The 26,769-nt window shown below is 42.5% G+C and overlaps 1 protein-coding gene across 1 annotated transcript in view; it reads right to left on the reverse strand.

Annotated features, from left to right (window-relative positions):
* LOC144786123 (acyl-coenzyme A synthetase ACSM3, mitochondrial-like) overlaps positions 1-26,769 on the reverse strand; it is a 606,835-nt gene that overhangs the window by 177,556 nt on the left and 402,510 nt on the right. The window contains 1 exon segment of the mRNA XM_078665089.1: positions 16,946-17,025. Within this exon segment, the coding sequence (XP_078521215.1) occupies positions 16,946-17,025 (80 nt within the window).

Consider the following 26,769-nt stretch of genomic DNA (forward strand, 5'->3'; position numbering starts at 1 on the left):
ACCAAGCAGTCCACTATCAGACCTAAGCAACCATTTAGAACACATATTGCGTGCGCTGGACAATGTACACCTAGACAATTAATCACCTAATTATTATTAACATAAAATGGTAATGCAACACACTAAAAGTTACACAACTGTAATTGTTGCTGTATTGTGTATACCCTGTTTGAATATGAAAAATTAAATAAAAAGGTTTACAAAATAAAATGACAAAAATCTAATACGTAAAACTTGGGATATTCAATTGCGAAGTTTTCATTGAAAAGAGCACCTTAAAGCACAAAGTGCCACTCGCGGTCATCTGGTCGCGCTAGATTGGGGAATTTTAGGCCTATCATGATGGAGTGCGGCTCGGATACAGGGTCCAGGTTCACTCCTTTAAAAAGTTACCTTCTCTAATCCGATGCAAAGAGTTCCATTTCTGGCTGCAGGAGGCTGAGCGTCACAGACTGTTGTTGCTTGTTTTTGCAGCACAGCTACTCCTCACAAGCAGATAGTAGGAAGTTATTCTTGGCAGAGGCTGTTCAAATAAAATACATCTACAATACCTCTAACGTACCATTGATGTAAGATAAAATAGTAAAGACATTTGTCCCTCTGTGTCTCTTCTATAAAACGAACATTTAAATACACACATGAAACCTCTAAAAATAAGAGAATTAATGTAGCAAGACAATTACAACCGAATTGCTAATGTTGCATACTGGTTCCCTTCTTGTACATTCTCTGGCGTCTAATGCCTCCCTAGCAAATTGCTCACCCTTAGTGATTTTTTTATACAGACACACGCCATGAACCATAAAATTAAATTTGAGTAGGGGTTTTCAATAAATGAGGCGAAGCGATTTTCTCAGGTTCTTAAATTTGGTCAAGAGTGGAAGTTAGGATTCAGGAGCTGGTTTTACCTTATTAAGATCTGCATCTTAGTAATTGGACCATACATCTCTGTTGCCTAATCTGCTCGCAATCCTTTACCTGGTGATGTCAAGAGCAGCCGTGGCCTGTGCAGGTAAGAGTGGTGAGGCTGTGTGAGGTGGGGGGGATGTTGACGGACGATGACAAGGGAAAACCTGCACGGGCCGCGACAAGTCAAGAGGATGAATAAATTACCAGGTGTTGGTATGGAGTGGAAAAGGCCAGGTACTTAGGCCAGATTCGACTCTCCAACCAAATGTCCTAGTGCATGGAGGGGAGATGGATACTGTTGTGCTCAGCTTGGCCTAGACCTTGGAATTTTACCACACACACATGTGTAACAAAATCAACTCCAGTTTAAGTTTAAACATGCACATGTTATGAATGAGGCTAAAGTAAAAGCACAGCGAAAATTCCACTTGAAACAGAGGCACAACATCTTCTAATTTGGTGCTACCACATTTAATCCATGATGCAATATCATACATGGCCTTATTTTCAGCATATCACCAAATCCACTTGTACCAAGACACTCCAAATCTCATATCCTTTGTAAAACCAAAGGCACTTCCCAATTTAGCATATGCCTCTTTAGTTTGCGACAGTATCTTCTGTTTTTCTGATCATGGTTTTAGAAAAAAGGCTGCAATTAAATTAAAGCGAAGTACTGTCAAGAGGACATCATGATTAGAGTGACTACAGAAGCTAAGCGCAAAGATATGTTCTATGAAGCCATCATAGGGTGTAGTATGACACAAGAAGTGCCAATTAAGGTCATGAAACGAATTGAGGGTAAATATATTCAGGAAAAAGAAAAAAAATGATAATCTAGTGGAAGCTGAAGATAAAGTTCAAATCTGGAAGTACTTCGGGCTGGTGGACTATTGTTCACTGATAAAGGCGTGCACATTATTTTAAACAATTTGGTTTGGCAGTGTGAAGAACAGCATTTGACAGGTTTTGGTTGACCTGGTGTGAGTGTAAGACCCTTCTCACTATGGATGCCAGAAATTCAATTTTAAAACTGCTGCAAGTGGTGAACGAGAGAAATGCGATTGCAGCATTTGTATCTAGGGCACTTCAAGACACATATTGAAAGTACTCCTTTGTTGAAGTGGACACCTTTGTACTCTACTGGGATATCTAAACATTTTGATTTTTACCCAAGGAGCCTGCTTTTCGATGTTAGGAAGGTCCACAAGCTTCTAGTTCTAATATTCACATACTGGAGTGAAATCTCACACTGGATTTTCAGTGCGCGTGAATAGGATTTAATTGTACTGTGGCTAGGTGAAATGAATAACACCATGAAACAGAGAGTTAATTCAGACTTCCATTGCAGACGGCAGAGGAACTTGAGGAGATAAACTGTCCCGTTTACAGTAGTGCTTTGAGTGAAAAATAATGGAAAGATTAATTGCTGAAAGTAAGGAACTTTGTCCTGGAAGAGTGGTCTGAAGAGAAGTGTTTATTTCAGGAGAAAGTTTAATATCACAATATGGAGAAGGAACGGAGTATCAAATTTAGTATTTTTTTAATGGGGAGCAAGATTGTTCCACATTGTGGGTTTGATTTTTAGAGATGCCACATGATAGTTTTGTGAGAGACAGTCTCCCCAAGAAAAGGGTTAGATAAGTCAACTAGTGGGCAGGGATGGCTTTCTAGGCAGGGAAGGCATTTGAAGAGCATGGTGCTTCTGATTGAAGTGTGAATACAAAATCAGTCAGAACCACCACTGATGCTGTTGTGATTCTATCTAGGACCCTATTTCGATATTCCCGATTTATGCCCTTTTGTGGTTATAACAAATAATATCCTTATAAAGGCATAAGAATCCTATCCATATTTAGTAATAGCCAATGCGGTCCAAATATGGCAAGGCTACTCCCATAGACTCCTAGAAAGTACAACGCGTTCTTTAAACAAATCAAGCCTCCAGCAGCCCAGGAAATCCCCCTGCTTTTGTTTTGATTTGCACAAGAACACCTGGAGTCCAGAAAGAACTGTTAGTTCTTAGTGACGTCTTATGTCCAACCTTACGGCACCTTTCAGGTATAAATATACCAACGTTGCCTTAAGCAAACACACGGTGGTTTGGAGCAGAGCGGCTATCTACTTGCCCGAAGCCCAGCTGATGCGAGAGCCGAAGGAAGCCGACCCTCCCATTTGACGCACTGAGAGAGACGCTGTCTTTTTCTCCAGCCGAGAAAATCCAGCTCCGGTGTTTCCAGTTACCCTTGCGGGTTGCTGGGAGATCGAGTCCTGAGAGAGAGATACAAGACCTCCTTCATTCTAGGACCAAGGTACGGAGCTGACTAAACCCTTAAGAGAATTCTTGATTCAGATTCCTTGGCAAAAACCAACTTAACTTAAACTGCAACTTACTTACTCCTTCCCACGTATTAGGCTTAGGTCAGGTACACCGGGGTAGGCATATCTTAGAAGCACCAGTTGAGTATGATGGTCAATGTTTTTATGTATGTATATAGTTTATCCATTTTAAAGTATCATATGGCTAAGAAACCATATCATGCTTTTACAGTATTATTTCATAATACTACTTTTACTGTACGAACTTTACTTCATGATAAGTATTGCAATTGTGGCAATTCATTTCTCTTGCATGAGAAAGAAGACTGCTCAATAAATAACACCTTTTATTGAAAACGCCTGTCTCTCCATTTCTCTGCACTCTGGTGAAACTATCAGCCTTATTCATAGCAAATCGCTATTAAGGACTCGCAAAACGGGATTCATGTAGGAATTGCTAAATAAATAGCGATTCCTACACATTCCTTATTTGCGAGTAGCAAATTGCTAATCGCAAATAAGGAAAAACTCCCCATTCATTCCTATGGGCCGGAAGGCCCATAGGAATGAATGGGGAGTATTCCTTATTTGCGATTAGCAATTAGCTACTCGCAAATAAGATAGCGATTTAAAGGGTGCCAGGGGTGTCCAAAGGACACCCTGTAGCACCCCTTGAATGGAAATTGAAACAGGTGTTGCGCACACACATGTCCAAAGGACATGTGTGTGTGCAACATGCAACTTAGAAAAATGCTTTTAAAAGCATTTTTCTAAGTTTTTGCTATTTACCGAGAGGTCTGACCTCTCGGTAAATAGCGGCCCAAAATTGCATTTTCGCAATTTTAAAATGCTTCATGAATTGCATTTAAGGAATCTCAAATAGAGATTCCTTAAATTCAATTCTTCCCAAATGTGCGAATTCTTAAATAGCGAATTTTGCATTTGGGATGATGAATCCCAAATGCAAAAATTGCACTCGCAAAAGGCAAGATTCTGAGAATCTTGCTCTTTGCGAGTGCAATTTAGCTTGATGAATCAGGCGGTAAATACGCACGATTGACTGAGTGAAATAGCTGTCTATTGTTTTCACACAACTCTAGAGATGTACTCTTTATTTTGAGGGAGCAAAGTTGTCATGTTTATGAGGTTGTCAGAAACTAATCCCTTCTTGTCTACATCAAGAGAGTTAACTCTTTCCTGAACATTCGAAAAAGTTTCTAGTGACCTCTGAGCTAGCTGGTAAAACTAATTAAGTCTAATATAGTCAGTAGAGACCTAGATGACCTCAGTCCTACGTCTACACTGCTGTTTATATTATTCCAATGCGCAGAGCCTATTGGGAATATAGGAACTACACTACATGGCCCCCAATGTTCGGTAAGGCGATAATCTAACGCAGGACATTAGAGTAATTCAGTCGTGCTTTTTCACACAGACCCCTTTTCCCGTAAAAACGCCAAAAGACGTCTGGAGTGGGTAAAAGGTTAATATCCGCCGGAACTTAGTAGGAAGAGATTCCTATGTATAGTTTTTGGTTTAGTCAACGTTGAAGGATACAGTGTTCCAAAATATTGTGCACCTAATCTTTGTTTCCTTGAAACTTGCTCTGCAACAAAAACTTCCTGTCAGAAAAATGTCGGATAGTGAAGAGGAAAGGGAGAGAGCTAAATTAGCTAATCAACTTTTAGCGGATGACACAAGTCTCCAAGAAAATGACCCGAATGCTATAATCATTCCGGTAAATGTAAGAAAAACTATAACTAAAAAACGTATAGAAAATGGAGTATCATCACGAGGTGGTACAGTCATATTCGTGGTAGAGGCCCATGAATATCGGCAGACAGAGGTATTCTATTCATGGATATAATTTCCAGCAGCACACGCTGTGACACACAAATTCCACTATTACAAAATAGAGGAACCTCCGGATGAATACGCTCCTTTCGAGGACGTTGAAATTCCACTAACTTACCAAGAGCACATGCTCTGGTTTAAAGGCGCCCTAAAACATCAAAATCACATCACAAGGCTAGGTCCACTAGGTAGACCAGGAGCCACGTGGCCGGTTCTAGCCAGCTACACACCACATCCCGACATTGATAAAATGTCAGACCGGGAACTTTTAGCTCAGCTAAAACTACTAATTAAAATACATAGACAATTGGTCCAATATGTCATGCAGACTTCAACAGTCCAACCAGCAATAATAATTCCACAGACCACCCCTCACCAGGGGAACACAAATAAAATCACACCACAGAATATACAATCAGCCATTGGCAAAATACCCGCAAAACGGGAACAAATTCCATTCTGGTTAGCACAAAAAATCACTCAGGTAGAGGCAGTATTTCCTGATACTACACCTCATGAGAAACACAGAATTCTGACTATCTGCCTTCCAATGGGGGTTCGCACCACATGTGGAGGACTGTGACACTTGGGGCACAGTCTTTGCTTCGATATACACAAAAACACATGGTGTTCCATCTACGGCGATAATACCAGATGTGCTACAACAGATTCAAAATGAATACGGTCCAGAACCTGCCTTAACTCTGGGTATGAAATTACTGAAAGACTTCAAGCAGGTCTCTGCTATATTATTAGCCAAAATAAAAGGAGAAGCAGCATCTGTGGCGATCAGCCAGAAATTGAAAGAAACAGATATAGCAGAACAACCATTTGAACTTGCTAGAATCATAGAAAAATCCTATGAAGAACTAGGTACAGATAGCTTGGGTGAGAAACCAATAAAACTCCAACTAACTGAAAATCCTGAAAAAACATTTATTAAAAATAATCTGAATACTCCAAAAAAGAGTTGGAATGGTAAACAATCCACTCCCAGAGAAAAACGATTCCAGTCCAGAGGAAGGTCTCCTCAACGGAGAGATAGATCTCCAGAACGAGGAGGCAAGTTTTCCCAGAGGGAGCCCTCTGAGAAAAGATACAACCTTAGAGATAGGGATAAATTGAGAAAACCTGATAGATATCAAGATATTGCTACCTCGTCCCTCTCGATCTTTTCAGACTTCCTCACAGAAATCGGAAAGAAGAGGACGGTCAGAACACAAGGAAGAGCACGTCAAGTCCAAAGACAAGGAACCTGCTCATCAAAGTAAAAAATTACGATTTCCAAAAAAGAAGGTAGCAAGTATTAGAATAAAACATGCCAAGGATACTGAGGACACAACTGAAAAACGGAGAGTGGGCCCAGACAATGCTAGACAGCGCAGCAGAAGTGACCATAGCTCGCAAGATCCTGATGAATCTTCTGGAGACAGTGGACACAAATGAATACATTCAGGTGGAAACTGCAGACACCAGGGTTAGCAAACCCCATAAATAATATGAAATAACATTGCGTATAGAGGGGGACAAAACTAGGAAAGTAAGGGGTCTCTTTTGGGACAACTTATGGAAAGTCTATGACATCCTGTTAGCTGAGAAAGACTGGCCACCAGAGTTTGTCAGGGAGTGCCCTCATGGCGAAGAAATGATTATGCCTGCCTTCTCAAATTATATTCCAATTCATAAAAAATATACATTTGCAAGAAAATGGGCAGTAGCCCAAGCCCCTGCATTATATAAAAATCATGTAGGATGGGATGAGGATTCTCCTCCCCACAAAATCCAGTTAAAAAGTCAACCTACTCCACAAAGGCAGTACCCAGTTAAACAAGAAGCTAAAAAGCAAGTCAGGGAGATCTTAGATCAACTTGAATATCAGGGGGTTTTCATTGCTCACAAATGAACAATCCTTTGTTTCCTGTCTCCAAGCCAGACGATTCATATCATCTAGTTTTGGACTACAGACACCTAAACTCCCGTTGCAAGACATTTGCAGTACAAAACTCACACAGTGCAGCACTACTGAATAACATTGTGCGCAAAAAATATAAAACGACATTAGATATCTCTAATAGATTCTTCTGTCAAAACATTGCACCTGAAAGCAGGTATTTGACCGCTTTCTCAATAATGGGGTCACAAAATCAATTCTGTCGACTCCCACCGGGATTCAAGAACAGCCCAGGATTATTCTCAGCAAGGGTAACAGAGTTACTACAAATATATGATGATGAGGCATTATCTTACGTCAATGACATCTATCTCACAGATGAGGACCTGGAGACTCACTTAAAAAGAATGAACACCATAATACTTGGGTTCGCAGCTGAAGGGTAAGAATTCAACTTTACAAAGTCACGAATTGCTCATCTAACTGTCCTGTTTTCAGGATATGAATTATCAAGTGAAGGCAAAAGCCTAGCAGACAACTTCTTGTTGTGCGCTATATAAATCTCTTGACTTGACTTGACTTACTCCAAGCTCCAAAAACGCTGAAGAACTTACAATCAATACTAGGTTTCCTGAATTTTGGAAGAACATACATTCTAAATTATGCAGAGAGGGTTAAACCTCTCTATGAATTAATAAAACCTGATTTCAAACCAATTAATTGGACTCAGAAACACACCGAAATTTTAAGATCGTTACAAACAGACATGTTAGCTAAAATAAAATTGCAAACACGCGAAAACGTACGCAACCTTGTAATCAGAGTCTTCCCAGGAAGATGCGGATTCACGTACCTGACCTCTAATGAGGGAGAAACGGTACCAATAGCTTACAAATCTCACTTGTACACACAAGCTGAAATGAAATTCAGTTCTACTGAAAAGATTCTAATAGCGGTTTAAACTACTGTAGCAAAAGAAAGAGCCCTAGCCCAAGGCAAGAGGATATCTGTTTTAACAGCAGAATCAGCCCTTGAGGCATTAACAAGCCCACGCAATCTGAATGCTGTGGCACTAGATCCAAAATGGATACAATGGGAAAATTCTCTTGCTGCAGAAGACGTGAAGCACTATTTTGACCCGAAAATGAAAAAACTAGAAGATCTAGAATATGAACAAGAATATCGTCTGCCAATCGAAATTCTGCCTCTCGAACAGTACACCTGTGTAATCTACATGGACAGATTTGCACAACACTACGATGTGGATAAAAAATCCTACAACGCAGCGAGCGCGATTGTTAAAGGTCGCTGGCGCTTTGGTAAATTCAGACCGATAATAACAAAAACTAAATCACTCAGAAACTGTACAGCTCAGCGAGCTGAAATAAGATCTTTAAAGATGGCGCTTGAAAATGCCGATCGTGAATTCCCGACACTAATAGTGTGCGATTCACATTTCTGTGTCAGGTCTTACAATAATGAAATGCAGACATGGATCAAAAATGGTTACAAAGATGACACAGGTGCCACAATAAAGCATAAAAAGCCCTGGGAACAAATAGTTCTTTTGCAGAAAGTACTACAAAAGACTCACGTGATACATACACTGAGTCATCGACGTGATGGCATTCACGTTGCAGGGAATTCATTGGCTGACAGAGCCACAGCGGAATGGTTCAACCGGCTTCCGTAGCCACAAAAAAGCGTTCTAAAAAACAAATAGAAGGAGAAACCATGCTGGCGGTAAAAGCCTCATTAAAAGGCGACTATGCAGCATTACCTCTCAACTATCCACTCAATAATACATACATAATTGATGCAAACTCCGTTCCTTTTGCTCAAATCCCTGGAGTGGGGGATAGAGTAATTCTAAACACGAACCGGAGAGTCTTCTTGATAGAAGACGCACACGTGGGATTGGGTCCAAGGCATCAAGAGATCGTGAAATCTCTAAAAGAATTACAATCAGAATACTGGTGGTCGGGGATGAGCCTGCAAAATTACAAATTTGCAAAGGATTGTCCAGACTGCAAAAGAGATCGCAGTTGTGAACCGGACCATACTACTGCCAGGACTCCTTTATTAGAAAGCATAAGTCTATCTATACGCAGAAATCCAGCCGGAGAAATGCGTTTTCATAATTATTAAGACTAGATTCACTTAAGATGTAGACACTAGCGCTCGGCTGACGCCAGAACTGTTATAAAAGATTTGCGAGTCTTTATCCGCACATACGCAATTGGCATGCTACATTCTGACCAGGGTCCTGCGTTTAGCTCTCGAGCTTACAAGGAGGCCATGGCCAGCATGGGCATTGCATTGCGGTACTCTTCTCCCTTCCATCCTGAGGGAAATGCGGTAGTGGAAAGAAAAAACCATGACATAAAGCAATCTATAACGGCGAGGGTATTAGGTTCGGGGGATGGGTGGGTCAAACATTTAACAAGTGTCAAACGTAGTCTTAACAATCTGCCAAGAAATTCTCTGAAAGGTCTCACTCCCTACGAACTATTGTTCGGCACTAGAATGCACATTCAGGACTTAGATTGTCACACTACAGTGGTAGAAGAAAAAGACAGTTTGGCTGTTTCACAGGACTTAAATGAAACAAGAAGAAGTCTAAGTAACATAAAGTTAAAGCCAACAACCACTGAAGAAAAACCACCTGTCCCAGCAAGACCTGTCTGGATTCCAAAGATTGGGGATCTGGTCAGAGAAAAGATCGCGGTGAAAAAGGAATTTGAGCCTTCTTACAGAAAAGCAGTACCTGTCTTAGCTGTCAGCGGAACAAGATCAGTAGTACTACCGCCCCTTGCTGGTAAAAAGGAGAACCGAGTTGTATCCATCGACCTGGTAAAACCACAATCATGTGGCCAATAATAAGTAGTAGGCCCAGTGGACTCCCAAGAAATAGCAGAAGACCAAATCTTGCTACAATCCAAGAGATTCAAACTGAAAGACTAATCACATTTGATAAACCTGCAGTGAATAAAAAAGGACTATGCAACAAAGCCATGGAACTTGTGCCTCTTGAAACCCAAATTGCAACAGTTCATCAAGAAACACCTGTCTACAATGATGTAGCCTCAGACTATGCTAATGAAACAAAGAAAGATCCAAAAGCAAACGAAAATCCGGAAGCAATTCCAACAATTGACAGAACTGCATCTGCCTACTTCATCAATTTCGATGACTTTTCTGAAGATCCAAGCGAGCATGAAGAAACGCCAGCAACAAAAACTTTCAAAGAAAAAAGGACTGAACTTTTTCACCAACTAAAAGAAACATATCTGATTTCACCATGGATTGAATTTCGGATTGTGTTAGGTGTACTTTTCCTCCTGCTTTGGCTCATCATGGTTTTATGTTTGGGTAGATTTATTGATGGAAAATATAGTACAATGGACACAGCAAGTCAGAACATCAACTTGGTCCTAAAGCCTCACAGATCCTCTCACATCGTGAAAAGAGAACTGTCATCAGTGAACATCACAGCCAATCCAATACCCGGTGGGGTAGCATGGGACAAAACGGATTATGAAATCTATGGCCCGATTGAGCTCTTGAAATATCCACACCAGTTTAAGGTTTCCTTAAGTGACTTTGTGACACCAAGTACTTTCTCTGATGATTGGGACTTTGAAAATATTAATAATATGATGTCAGATTTAGTAATGTCAGCTAAATTCACAGAACATGATTACTTACAGGGTTCATCGAACTATGAAGAAATGTACTGTTTTAACCACTATGGTCATCACTATTTGCATAAATCTGCTCAACCTAGAAATGTTTTTAATTATAACCAATGGGAACATTGTCCCACTCCGCCAAAAGGCAGCTCGAAAACATTTTATGAGAAATTCCCATACTTCTCAGGGTTTAACAACAGTGATCCAGAAACGTTTTATTTTAAAATGTTAAATAAGACAGGAATGAAAACAATGTTGGCAAATACTAAATTGATTTATTCTGAAAAGTTTTATGACAAAATGTCTACATTTGGTTTTGAATTTTGGAAAAACAACATTGAAACAAAAACCATCTGGGGTTCAAAAGACTGGCAGGAACAAGGTCTAGAAGCATTATTTAGAGCCTGCATGATCCCAGAACAGATAATATTTCTGAATGACACAATTCAGCAAACAACCTGTCTTGGTTTAGCCAAGATAAAAGACTTAAATAAACTGTGTATTCCAAAGCCCATATCTGATAGTAATAGCACTACAGATGTGGAGATAGACGTAGCCCATATTTTACACCAAAACAGAACCAATCCTGATTGGAAAAAATGGTTGATCTGGCCCACAGACACAAATAACTGTCAAGAAAGATTCCTGAACAAAACACAGGGGTTAAAACAGAACAGGCCAGACCCAAGATACTCCCAGAGACAACATCCAGGGATAGTTACACCATACAGTGTAGGAGAACTATGCCTTGAGTGGCTACAGAAATCCACACTGGCTGAAATTAAGCAACACTTAACTTTACTTAAAGACGGTGCTGACTTGCGTGATTTCATACTGGGACCACGCAAACAGCGAAAAAAACGTTTCATATACGCCGGTATATACGCTGCTTACAACGAAGCTTGGAAAGTGACACAAATTGAAACAGCTGAAAAAATACGAGAAATTGATCGTATACATTTGGAAAAATCATTTTTTGTAGTGGACAATGGGTTAATGACTCTGTCACTGCAAAAACAACAATGATGGACAGAATGTGGATCAATGTCACACATTCACCCCAGTCAAAAGATCTGGGCCCAAATCCATCGTTTTTCCACTCCACACCACCCTGGGTAAGACAATGGCGATATGCAAATCAGCGCTGACCCTGTGCCCCATGGGAACAGTCCAGTCCAAACTACAAAAGCCATGTCCTTCCCAGAACGGAAACAAGCATCCGAGGACCGGCCCGGTTTCGAGGTAACACCTCTCATCAGCCCGGCTAGCTTGCTTCCAGTGGTGTGGAGTGCCTGGGACTCACGTCTGAGCATCCCCAGTACACTTAGAGCGGTTACTGCAAAAACAACAATGATGGACAGAATGTGGATCAATGTCACACATTCACCCCAGTCAAAAGATCTGGGCCCAAATCCATTGTTTTTCCACTCCACACCACCCTGGGTTAGACAATGGCGATATGCAAATCAGCGCTGACCCTGTGCCCCATGGGAACAGTCCAGTCCGAACTACAAAAGCCATGTCCTTCCCAGAACGGAAACAAGCATCCGAGGACCGGCCCGGTTTCGATGACTCTGTCATCCAGAATATATTCACTGGACAGCATTGTATCATCTGCTATTGATATAATAGAGCAGGACTTACTAATGTTACAACATGGACAGTCCCAATTGCGTTCTATTGTACAACTTGGCTGGACGTTGCAAAATCTGCGTTCAGGCTACGTGCCATGGCGTCTAATTAACACAACATCATTATTCCCTACCTTTAACCTTACTGATAAACAAGTCAGTTTGGCACAAAAAGGAGCAGACTATACGATTCTGAGCATTGAAAAACTTGAGAGATTACCATTGACAATGTCAGAGAGACCTGTCATTGAATGGATAATACACGGAACAATTTCAATTCCGATAACAACTTTCCAGTTTAAGTATTGACAAAAATATATACCAGCAGGCCTGTATGAAAGGTTGGGTAAAGGATACATCAAGTCAACATGGAATTTACCTTATACACACAAATGTTATAGTGAAGGAAAAAAAGAGGTATTCCTTAGTGGTAACAATTGTAAAAAATCACTAAGCGGTACACTTCTGTGTCAAGGTATTAACTTGCATGGAGCCTGCGAAGGTTCATCAAATAACCTTTCATGTCACCTGCATGGCACTCCTGCAACACAGATAGAGCCATTTTTCAGACAACTTTCGAACGGCAGTTATGTTCTAATAAGTGACCACAGCTGTTGTGGCATGGTGCCAGGAAAAGCCTATCTCGTGAGCTTTACTTCCATTGTCACTTGGTGTATGCAAGTATTGTATCCAAACAGCAATCCAGAAATGGAGGCGGCAATATGGCCTTCTTTGAATATCTCTTCTATTCGAATTGATACTTTAAGCAGAATGAAGTCTATTCTTTTACAGACAACTGTGCCTTTAACCTCATCCAAAGAGACGTATGATCTGCAAGTTGCAAGAACAGGAGCAGAGATACATACCCTATTATCAACAAATTGCCCCGTCCATTTCGTAGAAATGTTAGGTCAAATCTTAAACATGTCTGATACCAGTGGCATCGCATATGTATTTTAGAGAATTTTTTCGGGACTGTTAGCACCCTTTGAAACCGTTCTGGGCATCTTTCCGAATTTTGTCCATTCCTTTTTCGGCGGCCTGCCTCTTCTTTTGGGACTCGTATCAGGAATTTTATTTTTGATCCTTCTGCTCCGATATGGCAAGCCAAGCCACAGACAAAACTCCAGCTACGATGGGAGAAACGATCTTAGCAATACGCTACCGAGACCGAATCACTAAAGTTCTCGGATTAGCCCGGCTAAGAGATCTGAGTACAACTTGGTTTCTTTCATTCAGACCAATCTGGCAAGATTGCATCTTACCTGTGCATCGATGTCTGCTATGCGGAGAAGAATGCGTATTGGACGTCTGTCTTACACTACCATCAGCAGTACCAATGGATATCGATACTTTTCTAGCTCCGGTAACGACTCATGCAACATGTTGTCCCCAGCGGCTACCTATTCTGATGACGGCATTCGTTGAGACTTCACCATTACGAGTAGGTGGCGGTGAAGTACGAGAGGAAAGCAGCACCAAACAGGTACTACCTTCTGTGAGCATTGCTGATCCGAACATCGATGATAGCAATCATTCTCACATATGCACAATTTCAGCATTTTCGAACTTGGTCGAACTTTCACCTGATGTTGTAGACCAATTTTTCGCAAGCCTGTCTGATATGATGTTCTCCCCTGAACAACGAGAATAACTTTTTAAAAAAACGAGCACACAGCGTTCCCTGAACTCTGAATTCGGCCTTCAGTTTTGATAAACAATACTACTGAAAACATTTGGAACTATTTTTTCCCTGAAAGCGAAATTATTTTTTCCATTTCCAAAATATTTACTTTTTTTCTGGCACATGGTACTCTGCTTAAAGTAGAACTATTCTTAGAGAACAGAGCTTCTATTTTTAGAGATACTTGAGACAATATTTTACCTCAGCCTCTAGCACATGTACAGTATTGTATAAATATGTGATGAAATAGTCTCGACCTTCTTTTCTGTATTCAGAGCCATTTCATGTGTAATTTTCGCAGTTCATTCAGCTGATATATATATGCATTTAACTGAATGATACCACTGCTTGAAAAACGTACAGTACCAATACTCATTTTCGTGTATATACCATACACCATTTCAAATGCAATTTATGTATTTTGGGGTGGGTTGGAAAACACATGCATCGTTATATGTTTAGTGTTGCTTAGTAATTAGTAATGATGGACATTAATACGTGGAGTGGGTGTTGTGATTCTATCTAGGACCCTAATTTGATATTCCCGATTTATGCCATTATGTGGTTATAACAACAAATAATATCCTTATAAAGGCATAAGAATCATATCCATATTTAGTAATAGCCAATGCGATCCAAATACGGCAAGGCAACTCCCATAGACTCCTAGAAAGTACAACGCGTTCTTTAAACAAACCAAGCCTCCAGCAGCCCGGGAAATCCCCCTGCTTTTGTTTTGATTTGCACAAGAACTCCTGGAGTCCAGAAAGAACTGTTAGTTCTTATTGACGTCTTATGTCCAACCTTACGTCAAACCCGGCACTTTTCAGGTATAAATATACCAACGTTGCCTTAAGCAAACACACAGTGGTTTGGAGCAGAGCGGCTATCTACTTGCCCGAAGCCCAGCTGATGCGAGAGCCGAAGGAAGCCGACCCTCCCATTTGACGCACTGAGAGAGACGCTGTCTTTTTCTCCAGCCGAGAAAATCCAGCTCTGGTGTTTTCAGTCACCCTTGCGGGTTGCTGGGAGATCGAGTCCTGAGAGAGAGATACAAGACCTCCTTCATTCTAGAACCAAGGTACGGAGCTGACTAAACCCTTAAGAGAATTCTTGATTCAGATTCCTTGGCAAAAACCAACTTCACTTAAACTGCAACTTACTTACTCCTTCCCACGTATTAGGCTTAGGTCAGGTACACCGGGGTAGGCGTATCTTAGAAGCACCCGTTGAGTATGTTTTTATGTATGTATATAGTTTATCCATTTTAAAGTATCATATGGCTAAGAAACCATACCATGCTTTTACAGTATTATTTCATAATACTACTTTTATTGTACGCACTTTACTTCATGATAAGTATTGCAATTGTGGCAATTCATTTCTCTTGCATGAGAAAGAAGACTGCTCAATAAATAACACCTTTTATTGAAAACGCCTGTCTCTCTATTTCTCTGCACTCTGGTGAAACTAAGTACGCACGATTGACTCAGTGAAATAGCTGTCTAATGTTTTCACACAACTCTAGAGATTAACTCTTTATTCTGAGGGAGCAAAGTTGTCATGTTTATGAGGTTGTCAGAAATTAATCCCTTCTTGTCTAAATCAAGAGAGTTAACTCTTTCCTGAACATTCGAAAAAGTTTCTAGTGACCTCTGAGCTAGCTGGCAAAACTAATTAAGTCTAATATAGTCAGTAGAGACCTAGAGGACCTCAGTCCTACGTCTACACTGCTGTTTATATTATTCCAATGCGCAGAGCCTATTGGGAATATAGGAACTACACTACAATGCCAGTGTAAGTTCCACAGAAGCACAGGATAAACTATTCCTAGGTGTTGTAGTCTAAATTATCTTTTAGATAACGCCCCAAGTGCATATTGGGTTTATTAGACTACTACTTGAAGTAGATGCTTGTTATTGACGTGGGGTAGGCGACTACAAAGGTCATGATTCAGTTTCTTCATAAGGTTTTTCTGGAAGAAAGCAACCTGCGGTCTGGTGTAACTGGCAATGGGGGCAATTTGTTTCATACAAAACCTGAATACTTTGGAAAGAACTGATGTTACCTTTGAGAGTTATGTGTTCTATCATCTGCAGTCTAATGGTTTGACTGTGAAACTTTTCATGGAACACGTTCAAATGCCATTAGTTCCTAGCGGAAGCATATTTTTGAACATCTTATATGGTCCAGTCACACTACCCAGCATACCACTGCAGAGATATCTCCATCTATTCTTTAACTAGGAGTGAGTTTAGAGTGTTTGTTCCTGGGTGACTTGGAAGATAAAGCCCACTTGACTCAGACAAACAGGAAGGCAAGAAAAGAGCAGAGAAAAGTCAAAGTGTCCATGAGATGAAATGTGATATCAGTAAGGGATGTGTGAATTAGATTTCTGTATGAATGTTTGGGCAATGCCTATCTAGGTCTGTTTTCCAGATTGTGAATGCTGCTCTTGGATGTAGGGTTTTTGTTAATGAAGAGTGTGAGGGAGCCCATTACTTACATTGATTCACTTCCTGGGACTGCAGATCACTTTCGGGGACTTTCTTTCTTTACTGATCAGGACCAAGTGGTAACTGTTCGAGTTTTGTGAGAACCTTTAGTAATCATCAATGTTATTGAGCTAGAAGCTATCCATCTCTTGAGAAGCATCAGTTTGTCCTAGCACCAGGTAAAATCCATAGTGCTATAATGAGCTCTTCTATTAGTACAGAAGGCTGAGCGGTCTCTGCCTTTGAGTCCCTGAAAAAGTACAACTTAAGGTTTTGCTAGCAATGCTTCTCTTTTTGTATGCTGTTATATCCGCTTGGAACTAGAGATTCTTCTATATCCAGAAGTTATGCACATCAAAGAAGAGCACACAACAGCAAACACGGTTCTCTCAAGACAATGGTAAAAGAAAGGAATAACCCCTTAAGCTCCCACATCATGCTGAGATATTGTCTCAACAATAGCTTCTTACCTGGCCATATCTTGCTGCACTAGCATGCGGTATCCAGTGGGAGGCAAACTCAAGGTCGTTATCGGATAGTTGCACAGAGCCTGGATGATGAAGAACAACTTTTCAGTGAGGCAGGAAAATATTTTTCACATGAAAAAGGCAAGGCTAGAATTTTGTCCTTCCTGCTACGCAGATGCGTGAGGGGACATTTAGAACACTTACAGCCAGATTCATCAAGCGAAATGCGCTTGCAAAAGGGCCAGATTCTGAGACTCTGGCCCTTTGCGAGTGCAATTTTTGCATTTGGGATTCATCATCCCAAATGCAAAAATCGCTAATGAAGAAATCGCGAATTTGCGAGGATTAGCATTTAAGGAATCTCTATTAGAGATTCCTTAAATGCTATTCATGAAACATTTAAAAATTGCGAATTCGCAATTTAGGACCGCTATTTACCACGAAGTCAAACCTCGTGGTAAATAGCGAAAAGTTAGAAAAATGCATTTAAATGCATTTTTCTAAGTTGCATGTTACACACACACATGTCCTTTGGACATGTGTGTGCACAACATCAGTGTAAATTCACATTTCAGGGGTGCTACAGGGTGTCCTTTGGACACCCCTGCACCCCTGAAATTGCATCCTTATTTGCGATTAGCAAATTGCTAATCGCAAATAAGGAATAACTCCCCATTCATTCCTATGGGCCTAATGCATGGGGAGTTATTCCTTATTTGCGATTAGCAATTTGCTAATCGCAAATAAAGAACATGTAGGAATCGCAATATTTTTTGCAATTCCTTCATGAATCCCGTTTTGCAAGTCCTTAATAGCGATTCCTTAATAATCGCTATTAAGGACTCGCAAAACGGGACAATGATGAATCTGGCTGTTAGCTCTTAAATCAACATATAACACTGTGAAATAACTGTAAACATTCATAAGTAGAAAATATTCATTTACTGTAGTTATATCACTAAACTTATAAGGGTTTACAATAAGGTCCTGCATCATCAAGTGAGTGAAAGAAGATTGTATTTACAGTGTTCAGGACACCTGCAACAGTTCCTTCAGTATAGGTAGGGCATAAAATACATACATCTCCTACATCTAGTGTTGTCATGATGATTATTATTATAAACAGATAAAAAGGCCGATGATATTAATGTTTATTTAGCTAATGTATAAACTTTAAAACGTCTTGAGCAAACAGATTTTAAATAAGACTTAATTTTTTACAAATACTTTATATTTCTGACACTCTAAAGGTACTAAAAGAATACCTTACCTTCTAAAAAGGTTGTTTCTAATGTATATTCCATCCTTCCTGAGAACCCTCCTCTCAAAGCATCTCCAGGAATATGAAATTGTTTGAGCAATTCTTTCATCGAGCACTAGGAGGTGGTGCTGCAGCACCAACCATAGGTTTGCTGCACCCTCAAAATAGGAAGTGGCACAGATGTTCAATCACGACCCCACCCCTGCAAATTATGGCGTCTGTGGGCTGCTGAGGCCATGACGTAAAAGACAGATAATGTCGTCTTGAGAATCGGAAAAAGCCCTATCAGTGCTTCATCCATTAATAAGAAAAAGCATTAATGAAAGCAAGTAGTTTACTTTTCTAATAGATATTTCTACATAGTGATTTGTCATCTGGAAAGGATCTTTCAGCTGAGCTTGCAACATGATTGTTGTAAGAATAAAAGAAGAACCAAGCTAGAAAGGGAACTGTTGCAACACTGCTTGCCAGAAACAGGTCTCTGTTCTTGCATTGGATTTAAGATAATTGTGCTTACGGATTGGTTGAAGTGAGAACCATGTTCTTGTCTGACAACTGTCCAAAATGGACATGTCCTCAAGAACGGCTGACCTACTTCTGTGTTCTGACTGCTGGTCCTTTCCCATGGATTATCATAAGACATTTCATTGAACGTTTGGACTTGCAGTAGTTGGATGGCTCAGAACAACCCAACTGGAGATAATCTGTTTCCTGTCTATACTAGTCTTGTGAGCATGGAAGAAACCCATCTGGAACAGATCAATCTTATGTCCATCTGAAATTTCTACATAGAAGCTCATTGTCCTTTAAAGGTTAAGATGATGAAAGCCCTTGAAGCTTGAGGAGACAGATAAAATCTATGCAGGCAAACGTTTGTTCAAGATTGAATTCAGAGGACACCTTAGGGAATCAAGGACGCCAAACCCCAACACAATCTTATTTTGGAGAAACACTGTACAAGAAGTCTTCATTAAAAGTGTTTGAAGGTCCTCAACTCTCAAAGCAAAAGTACTGGTAACCAGGACAATCATCACTATCATCACCTCAGCTTTGTAGCGCGTGACTAATCACCTGTGAGAGTATCCAGGTGCTGGGTTCTGTCGAAGAGCCAGGTTTTGAGTCCTCTTCTGAATTCAGGGAGATTGGATGCTGTTCAGAGTTGCAGGGGGAGGTAATCCAGGACTTGGTGAAGAGGTAGGAGAAAGAATGTCCTCTACTATTACTTTGGCAGATGCTGGGAGATAGGGCAAGTTGTGCAGAGTGCAAGTGTCTGGAGGGTTGGTGGAACTTGACGTGGTGGTTAATGTTTGCTAGTCCTCGGTCGTGGAGGGCCTTGTAGGCATGACTCAACGTCTTGAATTGGAATCTTTACTGGATAAGGAGCCAGTGGAGGCTCATGAGGTGGGGGGTGATATGGGTCAGATTGGGTGGGTCGAAGATGAGTATGACGGCAGAGATCTGTATTGTCTGGAGTCTCTTCAGGAATTGGGTGGCAAGTTCTGCGTAGAGCGTGTTGCTGTAGTCCAGCTGGCTGGTGACTAGGGCTTGAGTGAAGGTTTCATGGTGTTGACGAGGAGCCATCTGAAGATCATTTGGAGCATGCAGATGGTGTGGAAGCCGGCAGAGACTGCATTGATCTGGTGTTTCATGGTGAGTTTTCTGTCCAGGATAATACAGAGTTTGCGGACATGATCTGTCGGTGTGGGGCCGAGTTCGGAGGGCTACCAGTTATCGTTCCATGGGGAGGTGTTGTTCCCAAAAATCAGCACTTCATTCTTGTCCATGTTGAACTTCAGGCATTTGGTTTTGATCCAGTCGACAACGGTTGTCATGCATTTGTGGAAGTTGGTCCTGGTGGTGGAGGGGCTTTCTGAGAGTGAGAGGATGAGCTGGGTATCATTTGCATAGGATATGATCTTGAGACCATGTGTTCTGACGATGCCAGTCAGGGGTATCATGTACGTGTTGAACAAGGTGGGGCTGAGGAATAAGCCTTGAGGGATGCCGAAGACAATGCTCTTGAGTTCCGAAGTGAAGGGTGGCAGGCAGATCTTTCGGGTTCATCATGTGAGGAAGGATGTGATCCACTTTAGGGTGGCTCTCTGGATCCCGATGTGGTGGAGTCTTTTGATGAGGATGTGGTTGGAGTTGGATATGGTGTCGAAAGCTGCTGATAGGATAAGGGCGATCAGGGCCGCTGTCTCCTTGCAGTCCAGGAGGGACCTGATGTTGTTGATGACTGCAATCAGGGCAGTCTCATTGCTGTGGCTGGCATGGAAACCAGCTTGGGGGGTGATCAGCAGATTGTTGCTCTCCAGGTGTTTAGTGAGTTGGTGGTGGATGGCCTTCTCGAGGACTTTTGCAGGGAAGGGGATGAGATGGGGGTGGAAGCTCTTGAGTTTGCTGGGGTCGGCAGAGGGTTTCTTGAGGAGGGGTCTGACCTCTGCGTGTTTCCATTAATCTGGAAGGTGGCTTTGGTGATGGATACATTGAGAAGGGAGGTAAGTTTGCAGCTGATTTCCTTGCTCCGGAGGTTGAAGAAGTGGTGGGGACAGGGGTCCGTGGGTTTTCCCGAGCAGACGGCGTTCATGATGGGTGTGGTGCTTTGTTTGGTGAGCGGCTTCCATGCGGTGAGTGGATGGTTGTGGGTGGAGTCAGTTGTGGTGAGGAGGTTGTAGAGGTTAGTGGTTTGGGGTTTGAAGTTGCTGTAGATGGTGGATATCTTGTTGTGGGAGTAGTCACCAAGGGTGTTGCAGAGTACCTGGGAAGGGGGAATGGTGTTATCTGTGGCTGAAGGGCAGGAGGACTCTCTGCCGAAGTTGAAGAGTTCCTTGCTGTAGTTGGAGCTGGCTTTGATGTGGTCTACCAGGGCACTTCTTTTTGTGTATTTCAGGCCTTGATGGAATTTGAGGGTTGACTTGAAGTTGACACGGTCTGTAAGATATTTGCTGATGCACCATCATCTTTCTAGGCATTTGCAGTTACGTTTCGTGGTCCTGAGTTCTCTTGTATACTAGCTGGCTTTTTTGGTGGATCTCTTAGTCTTTCAGGCTTGATAGGGTTGACTCTGTTGGTGCAGTTGGTGATCTGGACAGAGATGTTCTAGACGGCCTCTTCCCGATTGGTTGTGGAGTCAAGATGGGTTGTGTAGAGGGTGTCTGCCCATTGGATCTCTGTCACTTTGTTCCAGCTGCAGTGAGAGGAATGGGAGGCTTGGTGGTGGTGTGTGAGGATCCTTTGATGGTGAAGTGGCCGATATTGTGGTTGGTCCAGGTAAGATCGGTGACGTGACTGAACTTGACTCTGTTGCTGGTGGTGAAGATTTGATCAAGCGTGTGTCCTAAGCTATGTGTGGGTCCGGTGACTAGTTGGGTGAGGCTGATGTTGCTCATGCTCTCCAGGAGGTTGGCGGTGTTTGTGTCTTTGGGGTTGTCAAGGTGGAAGTTGATGTCACTGAGGAAGATGTAGTGCTTGGAATCGATGACAAATGTGGATATCATTTCCAGTAATAATGAATGCAAAGATTCCGAACGCAAAGAACAAGAGGCACCATCAAACAAGTAAGTACATGATTGAGGTCCTACAACAGATCAATGAAAGTGAAAGACATAATGCAAGGTGGTTAAGAAACAAGAAACAATAGGTAGTTTGAAAGATGACTCCTTTTTCAGGGTATGCAAAAAACAAGGAAAATAACCAAATGATCTTTTCAAAATCCCCATATTAAGATTGCCATGTGCTGTGAAAGGGGTAAAGTGGATCACATCCCGTTGTAAGCACCTTTCTCTGTCTTCCAGAATATCCAAATTTTACACCTGAACCACTTCCACCACTTTTGCAAGCAGAAGGTAAGTCTCAAAGGTCGTCCTCTAGGTGTCATGCCCCGAGGTCCCCATCGAGGCGCCTGGTGTTCCTTTACCTGCTAATGGCCTTGTTTCTATTTAAGGCGCATCGATGCACCAGAACGCCGCTTTGCGTTCTAGCGTTGAGCTCATTTCCTGTTCTTCCGTCCCCGTAGCGGTTGCCTGACTTCCGGTTGTGTGTGTGTGGTGTTTCCGGCCCTGAGCGTCCCATCCTTCGTACCGGCGTTCGGCTCCTCCGAAGCCCGTACTATCCCTGGCGGTTCTAATTTACCGCATTTTATGTGGGGCCTTTTGGTGTTTCCCTCGAGGGATTTCTCGGAACACGTTTGCTGTAATTCGTGTTCATTGCACTATTGTTTTTTCCCGTTTTTTCCCCACTGCCCTGGTGCTCCGCCTGGCTGCTGGGTCTCACTCCGTAGCCCGACTGGGTGCTGCTTCATCCACTCTCCCCTATCCTGGTGCTCCGCCTGACTGCGGGTCTCACTCCGTAGTCCGGCCGGGAGCTGCTTGCTGCACATTCGAATTAGGTTCACTGGCCGGAGCTGCCTCCCGTTTAGTGAATCTCCCTATTTAGCCTTCCCTTTGGCCGTTTGCTGTGATCCTTCCTTCGGGGCACTTGCGTGGACCAGTGTTTGGTGTGTTGAGCTTCTCAGCTACCAGAATCACGGTAACAGCGCGTAGCGCTGCCTCTCTTATATTCCTATCTGTGGTGATTGATGGATGTAACAAGGTTGTGACACTTTTGGCAGGTACGCTGTGTATATACATTGGAATAGGGTGAGGTCCAAGCCAAGTGTTCCTCAAAATTCACGTGGTGAGATTTACAGAAATATTCTTACACATACTAGCCTATGTTTGAGGACGAATGTCATAATCTTTGTCTTTTTTATTGCACAGGGAGTCAACACCAGACTTACCCATCTTTGACATTCCAAAACTCAGACTATTACTGTGGTAGGTGTTAGATATGCATTTGAGATGTATACAAACATGTAGCAGAGTATAGGTTGTAACCTTATTCTTTCCTTACAGCCTGTCTCCTCATCCAGAGTCCACACGGAGGTGCCACTTTCAGGATCTACTATCTTTTTCCCCAACCTTTCCTTGTTTTGTTTCCCTGTTTTCCCCTGGTGTGCCAACCGATACTCTAGAATCTATTAGAGTCGGAGGGCACGTAGGGGACGACTGAGGACTACTCTCCAAGTTCCTGACTCTCCTGCGGAACCAGTCTGGAAACCATTACAGAACGCAAAGCCCAAGTGGTGTGTTCTGCCCGAGCGTCATGGAATTGGGAGCGGTCTCTCTGGCGGATATCGCTAGTATGTTAGGTAACCTGCAGGCAGAGACACAGACCTTAGCTAACAGAGTAGATGCACTCCAGCTTCAACAGACGACAGGAGCTTCGGGTGGGGGATCTAATGTTGCGATGCCAGTAGTACATGTTACTACACCTCCATCCATTCCGTTAGCTCCACCTGAGAGGTTTTTGGGGGACGCGGCTCGATGTGCGGCCTTCCTTAGTCAATGCCAGCTGCATTTTTCTTGTAAGGCTGCTTGTTTTCCGTCTGACCAGTCTCGAGTAGCTTTTGTAATATCATACCTTAGCGGTTCTGCCGCCGATTGGGCCATTCCTTTGGTAGACAAAGACGACCCGCTGTTGCGTAGTTTCCCAGCTTTTAAAAGGGAATTCCGTAAACTTTTTGACAGGCATATGTATACCCATTCCTCTGATACTGAGCTATTAGGACTTAAACAAGGTACTCAAGATCTTGTTGCATACATAACCTCGTTTCAAAAACTGGTGGTGGAATTCAACTGGCCTGAAGAGAAACGTAGTACTCTGTTTTACAGGGGACTGAGGGACGACTTAAAGGATGTCTTGTCCCAGATAGTTGATTTACCTGAGTCCTGCACAGATCTCATTGATCTAGTGGTTAAGATAGAATACCGGTTACAGGAAAGAAAGAGAGAGAAAGGGAAGTTTGAACCCAGGTATGTCAGTAACCGGGATAAAAAGAGTGATTCAGAGAAGACACTTGAGGAGGGCGACCCTATGCAAATAGGCATAGTAAGGGGACCACTGACGCCCGAAGAGAGACAACGAAGACGAACACATAGGCTTTGCCTGTATTGTGGCAAGGCGGGTCACTTCTTGAGGTCCTGTCCGATCAAACCAAATCAATCAAAGAACTTGGGAAACTAGAAAGCCCGGGGTCCTGTGAGACGAGAATCCCGGGTAGGTCTGGACTTACAGTCTCTTCTTCTGATTTTATGATAAGTCCCACTAATCATTTATATATTTCGGCATATCTTAAACATGGGCAACTTGGGCTGCATGTTTCTGTGATGATAGATTCAGGGGCCTCTGGAAATTACATGGATATGGATTGGGCAAAAGAAAACATGATACCCTGTATAGAGAAGGAGGTAATCAGTAATGTCACCACTATAGACGGTAGCTCTCTTGTCTCTGGGCCTGTAACCCATCGTACAGTACAGCTTCACATGAAGATAGATCCTAATCATCATGAAGATATAGCCTTCGATCTAATCTGTTCTCCGCAATTCCCGGTTCTGCTGGGCATCCCTTGGCTGAGGACTCACAATCCCAACATTGATTGGGAGAATTCTACTCTGATAATTCCTCAGATAATATGTCCAAAGCCTTTAGTGGCAGTGGTTGGAATAGTAGCTAATACCGAGAAGGAGGACAATCCTGTGCCTATATTGCCTCCCTGTTATCAGGATCTACAGTCAGTCTTTGACGCCAAGGAAGCGGAGGTTCTACCTCAGCATAGGGTCTACGACTGTCGCATTGACCCTGAGATAGGAGCACGAATCCCATGCAGTAGGGTTTATGCTCTTACCGAAAAAGAGAATTTGTATTTCAGGGACTACTTAGACGCTATGCTTGAGAAAGGCTTTATTAGACCTTCGCGCTCCCCAGCTTCTTCTTCTTTGTTTTTTATACCTAAAAGAGAAGGGGGTCTTCGCTGTTGTATTGACTACAGAAGATTGAATGATGTCACCATCAAGAACCGTTATCCTTTGCCTCTCATCGCCTCCCTCCTTGACAGAGTGCGCAGTGCCCAGTTTTTTACCAAACTGGACCTGCGTGGTGCCTACCATCTGGTACGTGTCAGGGAGGGAGACGAGTGGAAGACGGCTTTTTGTACGAAGTACGGTCTTTTTGAAGACTTTGTAATGTCCTATGGGCTTTGCAATGCCCCTGCGGCGTTTCAATTTTTTTATAAATGAAGTGCTCAGGGATATGCTTGATGTATACGTGATTGCGTACATTGATGATCAGTTAATTTTCTCTTCTACTATGACAGAACATGTGCAACATGTGCGGAATGTGCTGGATCGCCTACTTGACAATCATCTGTATTGCAAATTGGAAAAGTGCACTTTTCATACACTGGAGGTCCCTTTTCTGGGTTTTGTTGTCTCTCCTTGGGGCCTCAGCATGGATCCCGCTAAGGTTAGGGCTGTTCTTTCATGGCCAGCTCCCCGTACTGTTAAAGAGATTCAGAGTTTCCTGGGCCTAGCCAATTTCTATAGGCGGTTTATTCAGGGATTTTCGGACTTGGTTGCCCCCATTACTGTCTTGTTACGGAAGGGTGTTCCTTTTGTATGGTCCTGTGAGGCCGATCGTTCTTTTCAGGTACTGAGGGATGCCTTTACGCATGCTGCTGTGTTGCGTCATCCGAATCCTGCTTTGCCTGTTGTGGTGGAGGTGGACGCCTCCCAAGTGGCAGTGGGAGGCGTTTTATTGCAGGTGGATTCAGTGTCAGGAGAATGTCACCCTGTCGCCTACTACTCCCATAAGTTTACCCCGGCTGAATACAACTATGCAGTGGGGGACAAGGAGCTTCTAGCGATAAAAAAGGCATTTGAGGAGTGGAGGCAATACTTACTAGGCGCTCTATACCCAGCCTTAGTGTACACGGACCATCGTAACCTCCAGTATATTAAGTCAGCCAAAGCTTTGTCCATGAGACAATTACGCTGGTCCCAAGTCTTCAGCGAGTATGACTTTACCATCCACTACAGGCCAGGGAGAAGAAATGGTAAGGCGGACGCATTGTGTCGACTTGGATTTGAACACGTGGCGGAAGTAGTTGATCCACCCAATATCATTCCCAGAGAGAAGGTCATAGGAGGGATACTCACCGAGGAGGGTTTTATGGATCAGGTCAGGTCAAGCCAAGCCTCAGTGGACATGCATGACATAGTGGGTTCTCAAGTTACAACAGCCAAAGAGGGTTATGTTTGCGTGCAGGGTGGAATGGTATTGCCTACCCGTGAATTGCAAGAGCAGGTATTAGAGTGGTATCATGGACATCCTGTGGCAGGCCATCCAGGAATTAAAAGGACAATGAAGGCAGTTCGTGAATGGTTCTGGTGGCCTACTATGCTTAAAGATATAGAATCCTTTGTGAAAACTTGTCATGTATGTGCACAAAGCAAAGTATCTCACCAAAACCCGGTAGGGTTGCTTATGCCCTTAGCTTCTCCACCAGGCCCTTGGCATACAGTATCACTTGATTTTATAGTGGAGTTGCCACTCACCAAGAAGAAAAACAATACCTTGCTAGTTATTGTTGACTTGTTCACGAAAACGTCTCACTTTGTTCCTTTGGGGGGGTTACCCACAGCTGTTGAATTGGCTTCTATGTTTCTGCAGCAGGTAGTCCGTC

This window comes from Lissotriton helveticus, chromosome 10 (assembly GCF_964261635.1).
Source record: "Lissotriton helveticus chromosome 10, aLisHel1.1, whole genome shotgun sequence".
NCBI classification, from domain to species: domain Eukaryota; kingdom Metazoa; phylum Chordata; class Amphibia; order Caudata; family Salamandridae; genus Lissotriton; species Lissotriton helveticus.